Source organism: Anser brachyrhynchus, assembly GCF_964034855.1.
Source record: "Anser brachyrhynchus genome assembly, chromosome: 1".
Classification (NCBI taxonomy): Eukaryota; Metazoa; Chordata; class Aves; order Anseriformes; family Anatidae; genus Anser; species Anser brachyrhynchus.
This window is the reverse complement of record NC_137694.1, coordinates 41,156,125-41,175,107: the sequence shown is the minus strand read 5'-3', so window position 1 is coordinate 41,175,107 and position 18,983 is coordinate 41,156,125. Positions and strand designations below refer to the sequence as shown.

General features: G+C 43.3%; 1 protein-coding gene across 1 annotated transcript in view; it reads right to left on the bottom strand.

The window, feature by feature from the left end:
- The window catches only part of ZDHHC17 (zDHHC palmitoyltransferase 17), a 78,438-nt gene extending 66,798 nt beyond the window's left edge, over nt 1–11,640 (bottom strand). The window contains exon 1 of the mRNA XM_080604935.1: nt 11,486–11,640. Within this exon, the coding sequence (XP_080461061.1) occupies nt 11,486–11,548 (63 nt within the window). The 5' untranslated portion in view covers nt 11,549–11,640. The remainder of the gene's footprint in view (nt 1–11,485) is intronic.
- Nucleotides 11,641–18,983: the final 7,343 nt, after the last annotated feature.

Sequence of the window (18,983 nt, the reverse complement as noted above, 5' to 3'; positions counted from 1 at the left end):
GACAAAGCAGATCTTTTGCTGATGCAGAGTTCCACCTACAAGCGACAGCCAGCCATCACGCAAAGTGAATAACCCTGCACACTCCAGTGCAGACTTACATTTTTACGTAACGAGGAGTCAGAGATGCTCAACCAGAGCCTTTCACCCATCTGCTGCATGCAGATGCCAGAGATCTTGTGAATTAAGGTGATTTAACAGCTGGCAGCAACTCAGTCCTGTTTGTCCAAAGCAAGCATCCATCAGCAACTGACCGCTTCCTAGTCATGTACTTACAGATGCTTCTAAACTGAAGAGTGTCATATTTTAGTCAATACTAGCTTCACAGCTAGGGTTTTCGTAAGGCCTTCTATTTGCACGTGTATTATAACCAGCAGGTGTTAAGACAGATGCATTTACTTGCATTTGTAATGGCTAAAGTATTTGAAAGCTTAAAATAAAAAGCCTAAAAGGTTTACAACGTACCTAATCACATTGATTTCCATGTGCAAAAGGCTTTGAATTCTCAGAAACAGTAAATACAAGTTTAAGATTTATAAGTACAAAAGTATCATCAATCAGCAGCTATCTCCTATTTTAGGTACATAGGTAAACTACTACGGACAGAGACATGGGAGTTAAAGTGCTTTATTATATTATACACAGATTTAAAGAACTACGTTCTATGGTATTTTCTGCTTGTACCCTTACCTACCACCTCGGTTCCTTTTCAGATGAGCATATTTCAAATGAAATTATTTTAATAATTTAAAATAACAGAAAATTGTCATCTTTGTCATTTAGCAGCAGAAAATTCTACAATGAAAGTATTCAGCATGAAACCGTACTTTCAAAAGTAAAATCCAGCAGCAGAAGTGTGCTGGAGAGAAGGCTGTTACATATAGAAAAAAAATCCCATTTATCTCCTGGGAGCACGAACAAAAAGCAAAACAGGCAAAACACACCTGCTGAGCACTACAAAATATTAAATGGACTCCATGCTCTATTCAAAACAAGCATTTCTAAACGATGGTAATAACAAAGTTTTTCAGTACAGATAATAACCAGAAATGCTGGTACCGAAGTTTTGTCAGACGAGGCCATGCGCTGCGTAAGCACGCTGAAATCCTCATCTCAGGAACTTGAGTGCTTTGAAGCTGCTTTCTGGACCCCTGCTATATTTATGCACTTACAGGACTTAATTGAAGCTACCTGAAGATTCTCACAAGTACAGGCCCATACGAAAAAAATCAGAAAACAAAAATAATTTTACAGTCCACGGAAACCTTTTCATACTATGTAGCAACCCTAAAATTGCCTTTGAGATTGTAATAACTACAGATACTCACAAGTCAAAGCGCACTGACATTTTTCTAGTTAAAACTCTTCTCACTTTTTCTTAGAGATTTTTTTTTCTTCAACAATTACTTTTTCTCCTCCTAGCAAGGGAAGTCCATAGAACTTGTGTGTTATTTAGCAACTTGTATCAACACGTACCTACATCTTTTTTTGTTTGTTTTCTTTTACAAGAGTTTTGCATTGTGCTCACATCCAAAGTCTGAGCATTTTAACAGAAACAACTGTTTTCCAAGTGATTTAAACAGGTCTAGGTCTCAGAGTGTGAGAGCTTGCAGAACTCTCATTTAACATCAAAAAATCCCCGGGAGACCTCACATTACTAACCAGTCATCATAACTTCAAACCAATTACAAATTTTGCTATTTTTTTTTCCACCAAATGCACATAAGCACGTATATAGCTGAATCTTGATACTCAGCTACTTGGAGAAAAAAATAAATAAAATTCCCAGAAAAGGACATTCAGAAAATTATTTTGCAACGATGAAGATCCTTCATGCAGTTTTAAACTCTGCTAACATCACATAGTTTTAAAAAAAAAAAGAATGGAAATCCAGCAGAGTGATGGCTCTGCCTTGTTCAACAAGTATTTGCCACAGCACACACTTCAAATCTAAATTACGCTGTTTTGTGAGTCTGCAACTAACTCATCTCTGTGGAACAGTAGAAAAAAAATCAATCAGGGATTACAGAACTGGCAAGTGCGCATCACAGAACCAGCAGTCTGCCGAGCCATGAACCCTTTCTTTCCTCCTTAGCAAATACTATAGGAAAAAAAAAAAAAAACACCACCAACATTAGTGCAACTTGCAGCAATTCCTAGCGCAGAACTTCAATTTCCCATTCCCACCACCACCCTCCCGCAGCAAATGGACAAAGCTTCAAAGCAGCCGTCAAGCCATCGACCTGTCACCCCCGCTTTGGCTAACAGGAGTCTGCCACAGCCAGAGGTGCACAAGAGGCGCTCCCAGCGCCCCGCAACACGAGGCAGCTTCGCCCGTCTCTGCTCTGCGACTCCTGACCTCCCCAGCTGGCCATGCCACCCCTCCGTCTCCCTTCAGTACCGCAGCACGTTTGATCCTACAATGAACAGGTCTAGTGAACTCATAGAAAGTTTTTCACGTTTTCTTTTTAATGGGACTAACGCTCTATCAGTTTATTTCCCTGACCTCGCTCATTCTGTGACGAGCATCCGTGGCAGATCAGCACACCCGGAGGTGTTTAAAAGCAGGCTTCACGGCCACCTACAGCTGCCCTGCCACCAGAAGGGGGGGGGGGCACCCTGGTGGTCCCAGCCACCCCTTCCCCGCTGCCTCTCCTACCAGCTCTCAGGGCGGTGCCTGCAGCTCAGGCCGCGGACCCGCAAAGCCAGACGTTTCCCAAGTCACCTCCTGGCCACACGCTGCAAGAGCTGGTGCAGGGACGCATAATGGACTGTGTCCGGGTTCCTCGGTGCTTTCAAAGCACGCTGATGTCCCCCTCCCCCTTTACACCATGCTCCCCCCTTCCTGAGTCTTCCTCCAGACTTGCCTCGAGAGGCCTTCGAGCTCTGACCACGGCATTCCCACCACCCTCCATTTTTGGTACCTCCTCCCTTGTAGGGAGGAGCAAGGGAACACTGCTGTGGCCTCGGGGCATCCTAAAATCGTAGGAAGGAATCACAAAGTTGCACAAGACAAACTGCACCCTAACGTTACACCACGCTGGGCTTGTCAGGCCCGAGGGCTCCACTCTGCCTCCTCTGACTTCAGAGGACGCTCCTGCTTCTTCCAACAGCCTCGCGTGCAACAGGCTCCGGCGTTTCCCCCGACTGCAGGGATGCTCTGGAAGTCAAACGCGCATCTCACACGGTCTCTGAAAGGCAGCACAGGACAGCGGGAATGCTGAACTAGAGATCACTGAGGCTGCACCCATCTACGCACGTCAGCATCAATGACAACATTACCCGGGTTGTAAAGCAACTAGAAAACTTTTTTAAACGTTGTCCTCTTCATTCCCTTAAACTGAACTTCTGAAAAGCTACCATTACCCGTTTCCATAATTTTAATGCCCCACTGGTTTTCTGAGCACAAGGGTACACACGGTGAAATAAATGCTGTTGGAGAAGCAAACTTCTGTGAAGTCTGAGAGAGATTAAGAGCGTGCTTAACATGTAAAGGTAAACTGAGTAAACACAAGCTTAGGTCAAAGCTGATATTTACCGCAGATGCTTCAGAAAGTTAAAAATCGGTTACTGTTGCATTTGTAGAAGAAAACATGTAGAAGAAAAAAAAGTAAGGTTCAACTATTTACAGTTTGTTTTACTAGATGCCCGAGAAGCCACAATGATGCTATTAAGGAAAAGCCTGCAATGACGAAAAACTGCATGGTTTACAAGGGGATTGAAAACAACTGCAAAAAAAAAAAAAAAAGAAAAAAAACATTTCTACAAATTGCAAGAGAAGCACTGACAATGAATGCAAAAAGTTAGATAAATATGTAAAACTGAAAGGCAAGCAGAAGGAGAAGGCAGAGCCCCAGCCCTAGAAGGGCAAACAGGATACCAATACCCCAAAAATGCTAGACAGACAAAAGTTGTCGTACATAAGAGCAATTGAATTGCCAATAATAAAAACAAAACCGCAACATCTGTAACTGTTCAATAAATGCAAAACAAAAACAGCTGAGTAAAAAAAATGGGAAACTGAAATCGCATCCTGCTGCCACAATAAAAATGCTTTCTAATATCACAGATACTCTCAAACTCCTTTAAAGCACAGGTTGTTAACAGCCAACCGTACCACCCCAAAGATGTGGACACTGTTTTTCATCTGAGCCTGAAGAAATTCCAGTGGGCTGCACAAAAGGCAACATGGGTTACTATTCTAAATTGTTACTGCAAAAAGGCAAAGATTAGTGACGCTAAATATCACAGGTTCACAGACAAACAAACTCAGCACTTTCAGATCATAAGGAAGTAGTAGTGGTCAGAGTTAATGTCCTAAGTATATTATTCAGTATTGTCTGATATTCTGATTAAGAAATCAGAACATTAAGAAAGTTAACGCGGTGTATCTTGCATGTATTACAAACTAGACAAGCCTTATTCTTATGATTTGTTTGGTAACTTACACATACTGTCATTATCTATGCTGGCAAAAAGAAGTCTCTTCAACAGCTCCTATTTTAAAGCTGCAGTGGAGTGTCTGTATGACAACACTGCGAGAGCACTAAGCATCCCATAGAGCTTACATTTTGACCCCATCCTATTTCATGTTGATCTACAACCTAGGAACAAACAACACTTAGAGGCAAGTTTTCATGGCGAGCAAAAAAGAGCAACAATCTATTTCTGATACAATGGAGATTGTATCTCTTGGGAAGCTCGGGACCAGCCACGATAAGGTTTTTTAATTACCTACAAAGGTAAGGTCATGTATAAAATGAGGACCCAGCCAGGAAACTACCAGAAAGCACTGAAGAGACTTAGAAACAGACAATCAGCCAGGCACGTGCTTCCAAGGTGATACAGTTTCTAACAAGACCACTACAAGGGTCTGCACATATGGAGAATACCGAGTAAGAAAGTGAAAGTTATCACGGAATGGGCTGGGTTAGAAGGACCCTTAAGTATCACCTAGCTCCAAACCCCCTACATTACCCACCAGACCAGGCTGCCCAAAGCCCCATCCAGCCTGGCCTTGAGCACCTCCAGGGATGGGGCATCCACAGCTGCTCTGGGCAACCTGTGCCAGTGCCTCACCGCCCTCATGATGAGTAATTTCTTCCTTTATATATAATATACATCTACCTTTTTTGACTTGAAAGCCACTACCCCTTGTCCTGTCACCACACTCCCTGACAAACAGTCCCTCCCCAGCTTTCCTGGAGGCCCCCTTTAGGTACTGGAAGGCCGCTGTAAGGTCTCCCCGGAGCCTTCTTTTCTCCAGCCTGAACAGTCCCAGCTCCCTCAGCCTGTCCCCATAGAAGTGCTCCAGCCCTCTGAGCATCCTCACTGCCCTCCTCCAGACTCTCTCCAATACCTCGATGTCCTTCTTGTGCTGGGGTCCCCAGACCTAAACACAGGCTCCAGGTGGGGTCTCAGGAGAGCAGAGCAGAGGGGGACAATCCCCTCCCTCGCCCTGCTGCCCACGCTGCTTTTGGTGCAGCCCAGGACACGGTTGGCTTTCTGGGCTGCAGGCACACATTGCTGGCTCATGTCGAGCTTCTCATCAACCAGCACCCCCAGGGCCTTCTCCTCAGGGCTGCTCTCAATCCATTCCCCACCCAGCCTGTATTTGTGCTAGAGACTGACGCAGCCCAGCTGCAGGACCTTGCACTTGGCCCTGTTGAACCCCATGAGGTTCGCACAGCCCCACCTCTCAGCCTGCCCAGGTCCCTCTGGATGCCATCCCTTCTCTTCTGCGTGTCGACTGCACCACACAGCTGGGCAGCACCCGCAAACTTGCTGGGGCTGCCCTGGATCCCACTGTCCATGTCACCAACAAAGATGTTAAACAGCACTGAGGAACACCACTCATTATCAATCTCCACCTGGACAATGAGCCACTGACTGCAAGTCTTTGAGGACAACCACCCAGCCAATTCCTTACCCACCAAGTGGTCCATCCGTCAGATCCATGGCTCTCCAATATAAAGAAGGATATCATGGTGGGACAGTGCCAAAGGCTCTGTACAAGTCCAGGTAGATGACATGAGATGCCCTTCCCCTCTCCACCAGCCCTATAACCCCATTGTAGAAGGCCACCAGATTTGTCAGGCATGATCTGCCCTTAGTGAAGCCACGTTGGCTGGCACCAATCACCTCCTTATTTCCCATGTGCCTTGGCACAGTTTCCAGGAGGATCTGCTCCATGATCTTGCTGGGTACAGAGGTGAGATTGGCCTGTAGTTCCCCAGGTCTTCCTTTTGTCCCTTTTTTGAAAATGAGGCTTATGGTTTCTCCTCTTACAGTCAGTGGGAACTTCACCAAACTGCCACCACTTCTCACATATGGTGGACAGTGGCACAGCAACTACATCTGCCCGTTCCCTCAGGACCCACAGATGCATCTCAACAGGTCCCATACACCTGTGCACCTTCAGGTTCCTTAGAGGTCTCAAACCTGACCTTCTCCTGCAGTGCATGGTTCTTCATCCTCCCAGCTGCTTTATTAGCAGTCACACAGGGCCAGTTGCACCAGTAAAGTGCTCTGTTCCCAATTCTGCTGCCACATTGCTCTCAGAATAATGCCATGAAAACACTTAAAGAGTACAAAAAACATGTCTTAACACGATACTCAAAAGATTCAGCATGACTGCAGACCATAGCTCTAGTGTAGGGATCTGATAATCATCTGCATATTATAGATCTGTATATATTTATTTGGATAGATATCTCTCAAGACCTAATGATCTGAAACAAATTAAATTCATTTTAGAGGTAGGTTTAAGTCTTTAACAGAATAATTAAGTTTCGGGGCAACTTGCCCAGGCATACAGTAGTATCTGTTACTGCAAGATTTTATTTTCTTTTTTTTACTGTAGAAGTAGTATCCTGGCTATAAAAAGAATTATTTCATAAAAAACTCCATGCCTGCATTAGAAGGCAGATTAAATTTAGACTTGCATTCCCCTCTGGCCTCGTAGCCTATGAAGCTAACCACGATACATGAAACAAGATTCAACTTTCAATATTCAACATGCTAACTTCTCTGAGACGTCACGGTTCCATCCTCCTTTTTCAAATACCACAATAAATAACAACCGACTGAGATCACAAATGTAAGCTTAGCTTCTGGAGAGACCCTGACTAAACTCCAGAGTCACTTCCATACCTTCACAGAACAAGCAGGAACAACCTACACCCCAGCACAGCTTCCATGGTATCAGCAGAATCCCACAGGGAATAGACTCAGACTGTAAAGTCAGGCCTTTCCCTGATATTTAAGATGGAAAAAATGAGAGCCAAAGCTAGGTACAGTAAGTTTACCTATCTGCTTCAAGACACCACCAAGAGACATCACGGAAATACCATGCTTCTAACTTCCTAGGTGGTTATGTACCATGGGGGAGAGAAACAAAGATAAAAACAAAGGCTTCCAACTGGGAGAATTCCTGCCAGAACCCGTAACTCAAAGATTTCTACCAATTTTGCAAGAAGATTTTTCTGACCAGAGTAAGCCAAAAAAAAAAAAAACCCTCAACTTCTACAGCCAAGACTTTTCTAATTATCAGTAACTTCCACCTCTAACCCATCCAACACAGCCTGATAGCACTGGAGAGTGCGCTCCATGGTCGTAACAAAGCAAAGCGCCCTCTCCAGAAAGAGTTCTCCTCAGGTCAGAAGAAGCACAGCCCTCAACAGCTGAAATACCTTCAGCAGTTCAGGCAATATCAACTCATACAGAAGAATATTTTGCAAACAAGAAGAAGGAAGGATAAAAACAAGGTCTGCTTCCTAAATATTCCCCCACAATTCCTTTGTTTCGAAGGGAAACATCCAACCCTATCATCACCTACCGCAGAACCGTCAGGAAAGCGTCAAAAGAACTGTTTAGAAGACCCAAGGAACAGAATGAAGGTGCTAAGGACTATTAGGATCATTTAGTCCAAGTACAAACAGGGTAAGCAGCACTCCCATGCCAGTGCTACGCCATACGGATGGAAGCAGAGCTTGCCATTGCAGCCATCACTGGGCGACCTGAACACTGGGAGGAGGAACAAGCCAGCAGAGACTGCCCAGACCAGTGTCATGCCCCATGCTGGGGTGCTCCACGCAGGCGTCCCGGCTCCTGCAGGGCACCCGATGCCACCTGCACCCTGGGATGCACGCCCAGAGGACTCCCCCTCTTCAGCCATCCATGTGCACCCTGATCATGCTGAAGAACTCACGTGTATGAAAGCAGCGACGCCACTCGGAGAACCAGTCAGCATGACGTGGCCAAAGCTCCTTCATAGGCACAGACTTGAAACGCCAGTTACCGGTGTGCCCAGTTCAAAAGCTATTAAAATAATTCAATTAATAGAGTCTCCACAAGGGCACCCAAACTCAGCTGAAAGTATCAGGGGTTGGATAATGCACCAGTTCCCTTCTTCCTTTGTTAGTCGCCCTCACTGTTTACCACTTGTGCCTTTCAGTTCGGTCCCATCTGGCTTCACTTTCCAGCCACTGGATCCTGTCAAGTATATACTAAATAAAGCACTGCATCCCAGTAACAGCGCTGCCAAAAGCCACTTCTCACTATTTCTAACAATGCGAACATTTTTTTCCAAGCCTTTCACCATAAGGCATTATTAAAGTCGTTTTTTAAACTCTTCCCCACTTCCCAGTGTTCAACAATCACTTTTAAAGACCCAAAACTTCAAGGCAGCACTTCACTGTTAGTATTACCTCATGCTCAGCCAAACATCATCTCCTTACTACTGATCAGTAAACCACCTTTAAAAAAAATATCAAGGAATATATTGCACATTTTTAGTCACAGAATTATACAGAGCTTCTGCTGAACTGCTCGTTCATATTTATATCCTACCAGTCAATATATTTCTGGATACAGTCCCGTGCCTACCTTCCTTATCTTCAACGCATTACTTTGAACATGGCTGCATAAAGGTGGACTTTGCTTTACTAGTACAACTTAATGTGAGCGCTAGATGGTTTTGTACAGTTGTTCTGTCCTCATTGCTTAGTATCTATCCATCTTGCTCATCTGCAAGTTTTATTAATGGCGATTTTGTAATTACTTCCAAATCATTCACAAAAGTGTCTCAAGTCTAGTTGATTCGCTCCTGCAAGACTTTCAGGAACAATTCCCCCCAGCAACTTCTTCGGAGACCTAACAGTTGGCCATCTAACTCTGTCCCTTTATCATATGCTATAAGACCACATAGTGCTTATACCATGCGAAGTGGCTGTTGGTTACTGTACTTCACGACTAAGATGATATTTGTATGCTCTGCAGCGGGATCTACGCAGTAGTTCACCAAACTGAACTTTGATAGGAAAGAATACCCTTGGAAACAAGTTTCCATTAAATAAATTAAGATGGCTTTCAAGTGGGAGGAAGACCAACAAACTCAGACAATGAGATACCACCAAAAAAAACAAACAAACAAAGAAAACACACACCATAAAAAGCAGTTGCTTCATCAAGTTCCTAAAGTGTTCACATTTTCAGAACAGTTTTTACCTCTTCTTACCAAAAATTACTTGGATCACTTGTTTATGCTGAGCCTTTCGTAAATAAACAAATACATAAATCTTTCAGCGCTTGAGTACTGAAGTAACGTTTCACAATTTCTAAGACCATCTTTCCTACAACATTCACACTGACAGCATTCAAAAATGCCTCATGGTAAAAACACAAAGCCATAGAGCCTACATAAAAGCCAAACACCTCCCTCCCCCAAAAAAGCCCCTTAAACTTTGAAAGTAGCTCAAATTAGTCAAACAAAAAGACAGTAAGAAACAAAACTAATTTTAAAAAGCACAGAAAGATATCTGAAAAAGATGCATGACACTGAGATAACACTAGCATGAAACATAGGAAACTGGGAAAGATTATGACAGTCCTATAAAAAGCATCACTCTTCTGTGTGTACAAACGTAAGAACCGATTATATGCTCCAACGTCACCACTTACATAAGGACATGGTGCTATTTTCTTAAAAGGTGGAAGTCACCGAGCACGAAGGCCGCTGACCTTCAGAAGAAGCGCTGACCACAGAGGCACCGCACTGCTCGGTGAGCAGGGCTGTGACAGCACAGCCCCCTACGGTACCGAATCCCCGCGCTTCAGACACTCCAGAAACTCTCTTCACAGCCACCAACATTTAAAACATCCTTCTCTTTGAAAGGAATACAGGAATTTTAAGGACAAAGGGCACACCCACTAAGATCCACGCAAACACTACCCTTATACACAGCCAGATAGCATCCGACTGACTGCACTGACTGGTCAGATACTCAACGCTTCCATGTAAATCCAACTACAAAACCTCAAGAGGAGCGGTATTTACTGCAAATTGACACATTTGGGTTGGTGGTTTGGTACAATGTTATATTAATTTCCTTCCTCACCCTTCATAAACATATTCCTTTGGTGCATAAAATTGAGTAAGTAACACAGTCTACCAGGTCACCCAGCTAGCGAAACTTATCAGTTTAACCTGAGACGCGTTTGCCCGCTATGCAGCGATTACTCAAAAGTTAACCTAACAAATACTAATAAAGAGTGTATAAAATGCTATGGTTGTTTAACAGCTTGCACACGCTTTTTATTCCATTTTATAGTTTTTGTCTTTCCCTGTAAGCCTTCCACAAGTTCAGGATATTTCCTTTTAGGTAGAGACATCAGTTTGGATCGCCACTGCGAACTTCTGTCACTTCTGAAGAACGTCAGACAGTGGAAATGAGAGTACCTCGCCAGTAACTCTGAAGAAACGTGTAGCACCTGTCTGTGCGCACCACTTAAAAAGATAATCAGGACGTATTTGAGGTGCATGCTTTGCTATTTAACCTTCAAAATACATTATTCTATTCTGAAGTCGTAAGAAAGCAGGGTTTGGAGCGGGTAGGATACACGGTCGCATCTAGAGGCCTGCAGAACCTCCTCAGTCATCAGGAAAGCTAAAAGTGTCCTTAAGATGTTGTTTAAGGAAAACGAGTGCCATCTGCTTAGCAGAAACCGGAGCCTGGCATATGCGCTCCTCTTTCCCGTAGGCTGAAGAGCCAGCCCCCAGGCGAGAGGTGCGCACCCCACACAAAACACCCTCGCCGCAACCCCCGCAGCCCCACGCGGGAGGAGCGAAGGCACAAGACGAGCCCCCCCCCGGCCGTGCCTGCCCCCACTCCGCCCCTCCAGGCCACCGACGGGCTGGGCAGGCCGGACACACGGCCGGACGGACCGACAGCCGCCCCCACGCCCCCAGCGCCGGCCGGGGCCAGCGGGAGGCAGCCTCCTTCCCCCCGCCCCGGGCTGGGGGGGCCGGCGGCACCGCCCGGGGGCACCTCCCGCCCCGCTCGCTGCCAGCCCCGCCTCGCTGCCCTGCCCGGCCGGAGCCCCAGTGCCGTGCCGTGCCGTGCCGTGCCGTGCCCTGCCCTGCCCTGCCCTGCCCTGCCCTGCCCCGCCGCCCCGTGCGGCCTCGCCCCGCCGCCGCGCGCGGCCCGACCTCGGGGTGCAGGATGGGCACGCAGCCCGCCTCCTTCTCGTACTCCTCCAGCGGCGCCGCCATCTTGGAGCGAGCCCGCCGCCCGCTGCATGCCGGGTGCTGCGCGCGCGCCGCCGCCCGGCCCCGCCCGCCCCCGCCGCCGGCTGAGGGCAGGGGGGATGGATGGGGGCCGCGGGGAGGCCCGCGGGCCGTGACGGGCACCGAGGGGCGCTAACGGGCTCTAACGGGCACCAACCGGCTCTAACGGGCACCGGCGGGCTCTAGCGGGCACCAGCCTGCTCTAACGGGCGCTAAGAGGGCGGTAGCCGTGCCTCGATGCCCTTCGGGAGCGCGCTGCTGCTTGGGGATGCCGCTCTCGGCTTGTGGTTTCTGAGAAATTTCTGCTGGGTTAATTCATTATTATTTGGAATGAAAGCACAGTGAGGACTCCTCTGCCTGTGTTACGTTGATTTATTTCCCAAGTAGCGCTCGTCCGGTTCTCCGGGAGTTACCTTCGTGCCTACTAGTAGCTAAGAGAGCCCAGGAAGAGATCAACAGAGGTTTCTAACGTCTCTGCTATCAGCTCTTAAAATAAATGAATAAATAAATAAATTGTAAACCGTCACCATGCTCAGAAAGTCAACAAAGGATCCTTTCCAGGCGCTGGTGCCTAACTGAACCAAACATTTCTTACATCTTGCCACACGTGCTATCCAAACAGCCAATCCGGGTGCTGAGGATTTAGGGGTCAGATTAGATTTTTGGGGGGGAAAATAGGTTTTGGTGTGTTTTGTTTGTATTTGCTGTTCTTACCAGCTGCGTAACACGCTCACAGCCGAGATTAGCAATCCTAAAGCTCTTCATTTCAAACTCATGTAAATGCCCGCCATTATAAATTACATTCTTATAAAAAATGTTTTTCCAATTACAGAGTGTTATTGCTGGTTTGATTGCTGCTTTATGTTGTCATATCTATGGTGCTCTCATTTGCCTTGCCGAGAAAGTGACTTTATATAATACATTTTGTTGTATCATAATGCATTAAGCTCATAAGCCTAAAAACCCACCATGATACGTTACACTCCTATCTCGTATAAAATGCAACAGAGATGCGCTAATAAAATTTGACTACAGCATTATTAAAGTGTTAAACCGTAAATATCTTTTTGCTGTATAAATAAATACAAGATTAAAATTGTCAGGAAGAAGGATGACATAAGATTCAGAAAGCGCGAGTGTGGAACAGGTCCAAAAGCACAGACTTGAAATGTTAAGGTACTGAAGTGCTAAAAGAGCAGAACACAACACACGGTATATAGAAGAGGATCTTTTTTTAACTGTGCATGTTATTAAACGTATGAGAGTTTAGATGTAATTTGTAATCTGATTTGCCTGAAGAACAGAGTCTTCAACCTCCTGCAAACCTCAGAAATAGAAATCCTATAAATCACTGCAGTTCTTCGTTTATTTATAATAAAAGTAGGGGTCATAAAATAACCAAAAATCCTTATAGTATTTTTACTATGCACATTATTTTTTCTCACAAGTCTAAACAAGCTATGCTTCATCCCTTGGCACGTTCAATTTCTACTCTGAAGTGGGTTGTAAATGCAAACCCTGCCATTTCCCTATTTATACTCTGTTCTTCACAGGTCCACACGCTTTGAAACCGACTCTGTTCTGAGAGACATCTGCACAGAGAATTTTTGCTGTTGAACTTGAGGCCCTATGTAGCTCACGTGCGGCCCATTATTTCCTTCTTCAGAATGGAGTCTCCCTTTTATTCAGAATCATTTCCTAATCTGTAACAGAATCGCTTGGAAACATGATTCTTTACTGTCTTGTATCGTCACTTCGGACACACTTAACATCTGTGCAGAGTAAGCCAACAGCAAATACAAACCTAATAACCTGCTGTGGTGACGCAGTTTGCACCTATTTTCCACAAGTGTAACAAGGTTAGATGTTTTTCTGGATTCTGAGAGAAAATTGTTACCTGACCTTGAACAATTATTTTGCTCCTCTACATTATACTTTGCTCATCTGTTAATTAAGTATTTTGACACCTAATTCTGAGGGGTAGTCTGAATTTATTATTGCTGCAGAGCAATGTAAAGTTCTCAGATTAAAAATGCCTTGTAAATGCCAGGATTTTTACTGATCAATAGCAGAAAATGCTCTTCTGTGTGGTTTCATTGAATGATCAGTAGCTGATGTGTGAAATGTTTTTCATATTGACCAAAGGTTTTATCCAGTGCTTCCTATTCAGTATGCAGTAAGGACATGCCTATGATAGGGGCTAAACACAGTGCACAGTCAAAACTGGTTTTAGATCCTAGTCTGACAAAAGAAAGCACAGTTCACCAACACCATGGACCCTTGGCCTTGGCTGTCATTCCTTTCCTTCCTTCCTTCCTTCCTTCCTTCCTTCCTTCCTTCCTTCCTTCCTTCCTTCCTTCCTTCCTTCCTTCCTTCCTTCCTTCCTTCCTTCCTTCCTTCCTTCCTTCCTTCCTTCCTTCCTTCCTTCCTTCCTTCCTTCCTTCCTTCCTTTCTTCCTCCTTTACATTAATCACTGTAAAAAAAAAAAAAAAAAAGGAGTCAAGGTCCAGACACCTTTAAATTTTTGGCTAAGACAAAACACAGCTTAACGGAGAAGTAAGCAGCACAAAGTCTTACGATTCTCTTTTATGCAGCACGAATTTCACCTTTTCTGAATGAACTGTTAGGAAAAAAATAGCTTTGGCAGAGACAAGTCATAATATATTTGTAAAATAAGAATCCATATACAGGTTTCAGTACTAAGGATTATTTTACCGCTATTTTAGATTGGATCTTCTACTAAACTGTGAAATGTGACCGTGAAATAAAAGATATACATGTCTTAGTAGTATTTTTGTATAATGGCGTTACCAATTAAAATGACTAAAAGTGCAATTAAACAATGTTTACCTTTGCAACTAAATGCTACAATTCAAGCTAAATGTTTGCGCTCTTGGCAGGCAAAAACATGTAGTGAAAATATTGGAACGTCTTAGCACAAAAATAAGTGCTAAGTCAAAAATACTCTTCCTAACTCTACAAGAATGAACATCCTTAAAGGAACTGTGTTTGTCCTTCACTTCTCCTACGTAATTTTCACTAATCCTACTCTAATTAAAACACCACGAAGTGGATTTGCCTCCATACTTTGCCTCTCTGAAATTTTCTCTTGCTTAGTCACCCTAAAAAGTAGCTTCAGTAGCAGTGGCTGAAATATCCGTGGAAGCATATCGCATTCCTGTTCTCTGGGTATGTTTGCAAAGCAGCACAAGTAATGTAATTAACAGAGGAAAAATGAAATACCGCTAGAGTGACATCCTCAGCGCTCCTGTGGCCCGAGGTTTTACATCTTCGTTATTAGCTATCCACGCAGCATTTTCTAATCATGTTACTTCATGTACTCTGTGCTTCCTCTAGTGGTAATTGCATCCATCCATCTAAATGTGTGTAAGCAAATAAAGCACATAATTCGCTTGGGTTTATCCAAGTCTGAGCTTACTCTCCGCATTCCCTTCTAGATGGAGAGCAGCCGGTTCTCACACGGTTTTGACCGGCTTGTGTCGACGAAAGCCTGTGGCTACAGCCACCCCCAGGTGCCTCCTTCTGGGTGCATTCGGGGCTCTGCTTCTTTGAAGTGTTTATACAACATACTTCTGCAGGCCAAACTACCACACCATTATCACGTTACTGGGCATCTAAGTGCGCACTGGGCTCAGAAGCCTACCATTCTTTAAAGGCTGTGAAGGTTTTTCTTCGCTGTGGGGATCAGCATCTTTTAATTGCCCTAACATCTGTCTGGTCAAACCTCACTCCTTTAGCTGTGACAACAAACCCTGCATTTTCGTGAATGTTTCACATTTTGTTCTTTGCTATTGGAAGGCCAGCTGCCACCAACCATGAAACTTGCCTCAGTAATTTCATTTTAAATCCCATGCTGTAGGCCCTTTGCATTTTTAGAAACTCTTACTCACTAGATTGTGTCTCAGCATAGCAGGAGACAACTGGAGGGAAATTTCAGATGAAACTAGTGAGCCAATTTCAACAGCAGGGAGAATGTTAAAAAAAAGCTTCATTCACAAATGACCTTTCTCCATCCGATGTGGAAAAAACTGGAGAAAAAATAATGTACGGTATGACCATTTTCTTGTTGAGGAGAGGTGTCTTCAGCATTCAGAAGAAACCATTAGTATATGAATGTTACAGGATCATGACACCATTACTGATTTTCCTTTCATACCTTCTTGCAGTTCAGTTAGGTTGTGATGCCCCAAAATGCTCAGGTTAACAATTTAGAGAAAAATACTTAAACTGATGACAAACAGCTCTTGTCCCACTCTGGGAAGGGAATTACATCTGAAGTCAAATTAGAACCAGTTGTTATAAGACCAATCCAAGTCATTTATCTTCAACGAGAGCCACAGCTGGTGGGGAAACTGGAAGTTTATTTTGCTTCATTCTGCCCAAATAGCTTCATGGAATTTGTCTTTAAAAATATAATCCAGATGAAAATGTTCTCAAAGCAAGCACATTAGGAGAATATTAAGTATGCAGAATTCGTATCAGAAATCTAAGATATTGAATTGATAAGGATGGCTAGTGATAGTACCACTGTGACTGTAATGTGCCACTGCAAGTCAGGCAGAGCTATGGATAAAAGAGATCAGTGGTTTTCCTTACTACCGTGCACTGCCGGGCTCCTCTGCTCTGCACGGCCAGCAAAGAGAAATAGTCGCAGTGGCTGCATTAGGCAGTTGTGGCAGGCAGTTTGTTTCTGTGGATCCCATCAGAGAGCCAGACAGCGCTCTTACTCCAGCTTTATAATGATGTGTTTCTGAATTTCAGCGGTAATAGTCTTGATTTACACTGCCGTAAACAGAGGAAAGTCAGACACGGTGTATATACTACTTCTACTACTTCTCAAATACTACCACATATCAAGGCAGCCAGTTTTAGATACCATGCACTATCAGCAATCCCCCTAGAACAGGGGGAAAAAGGTGGGAAAATCCCAGCTTAACTATTATCTGATGTCTGGGTGCTCCCTCAACCATTGTAAATTGTGAAACACAACATGGACAGTGGCACTAACAGAGAAAGCCACCTTCTTCCTCACTCCTCTTGCATAAATCTGTTGAGGCAAGCTTCTTTTGACGAGAAAGCAAGCCATAATTTTGGCTACTGGTCTGCAGATGATAGGTGTTTTTCAGGACTATTGGTATGGAACAGGATGAGTCTGTCCAAGGAAGTCGTCTCTTCCCCTGCGCAGCCTCTTTTCTCCTGCAGAAAGTCTCCAGGAGATTAGTGTCTTAAAAAAAGGCCTAGCATGGTGTTTGAAAGAAAGCATCAGAAAAATAATGTATTGCTGACGTTTCACCCTCACCTTCCTAGAGTGAGCAAATTCTCCATCTGGCCTTTGGAAGCAGGAAAGCCCCTTGCAACACTAAAAGATGTTACCCGTTTCATTTGAAGGGAGCCTTTTTTACTTGTAGCTTCCCACAGTGTACTTGAACCCCAAATTTCTACATTGAATTAAATGCAAGGAGCTTCTCCAATAATGTTATTAAAATATGATGCTGATGAAATAAGCATATATATGACAGTGACAAACAGCAAGATGCTAAACGTATTTCTGGAATCCTAAATGGCTTAGTTAATTGTTATTAAGGTTGTGATTTCAAACGGTATGGAATTCAACCTGTCAATACAACATCTCTTCCTGAAAAGCTTCTTTCACTTCCTGGTGTTTGTTTTTTGTTTGTTTGTTTGTTTGTTTAGCACAGGTTTTTGTTTGTTTGTTTATTTGTTTAATGAAATCATTATTTAGCATTTGAACACAAACCAGAGAGGTGAACATTAAATTTAGGCTGTTACTAAGTGTAGCAACCTCACTCTTAGGCTTTTGGTATTTTTGTCACTTTACTGTGTTCCTCTTTCCTGTCAAAATAATCATACTACCAACAAATAGGTATAGCTCATGAATATAAAACAATCAGATTCTTTCCATAGGTGATTACTTTTGTTGACACAATTCCACATGCTGACAAATTCTTCAATGATTCATAATGAGTTAAAAGTACAGAAAATTAACAGCTTTATCTAACAACATTTTTATGCCCTCTTTTTTTTCTTTTTTTTTTCTTTTTTTTTTTCTTTAAGAAAATGTGCACCTCTTTCCCACTCATCTTAATTTGAACATCTGGCCTCATGTTATACTCATGGATGGTTTTGCTGCTATTGTTAATGTCAAAGCATAATTTCATCTTTCTTTATTCATTATAGCCAAAGTTATTATTATTAGCTTGCTCACTACTTAGACTGTCCAATACTTAAATACGTCTAATAGGTCTACTAAAACATATTTTAAGGTACCTGTTAGTCTCCTTTGAGTTTTGCCCTAGAGCTCTTTCTTTAACACATCCAGGAACATGCCACATATACCAGTTTATTCTGCTAACTGGGGCAAAACTACAACTACTGTGATGCAGCTCTATGCAACATATGATACTGGTTTATGCTTAATATTTGTAAGGGAAGATGAACAGACTTGAAAATGAAGACTGACTTCACTTCATGAACTTCTTTTGCTATTTTTCATTGACCATTTGTTCTCCCAGACCTCTCTTTGCATACATTGGGCTGATTATTCCAACTGCCTTTGAAGAAGGTCCAGAACATGTCCAAAGGATGTATTACTGAAACGTCGGTAACTGCTGAGGGAGTAGCTCACTGCCAAACTGAAAAGCAAGAACAGACCAATAAAATAAAATAAATAGCCATGCTGCTTCTTTAGAGAGGTATTAATGAAAAAGAAGCAATAAATACTCAATTACAGTGCCCTTTCATGGAAATATAGGCTCCTCAGGAACTGAATTTGAAGCAGGCTGAATAACAAAATAAGAAACAGAACACAGGAGTTTAAGTTACCATCTTTGGCTGAAAGCCAATAAATGAATTATTTTTGGTAATTTAAATCAAATGAAATAAATATTTTCCCCTTTCAGTTCAAAATAAAGCTCAGAGGAGCATGATAGGTTTATACTGTTCCCCTTTACAAACTAAAATCTGTTAGCTTGATTGAATTAATTTCCAGTGATTAAGATGACGCCCAAACATACTTACAAGACATGTTTATAAGACACTTTATAAGACATAAGTAGCATGACCATAGAGTACTCTGTGTTATAATCCTATTCAAGAACTGCGGTTATTTTCATCATGGTAGTAATCTAGATAGACACCTAGAGACCGTTCTGCATATTTGCCAGAGATGGACCTGCCCATTGACTGAACGTGGAAGATTGTTTGCATACATGTAAAACAAAACAAAACAAGGAATAGCAACAGGAACAATATATACAACAAGGAAACTTTCATCAAAAGTAGTAAGAAAGAAAATGAAAGATTAAAAGCCGAAAGCTTCCGATATTTCTATTGTTCACATTCTTTTAATGGGAGTTGTTTTATTTCTACATTTAATTCT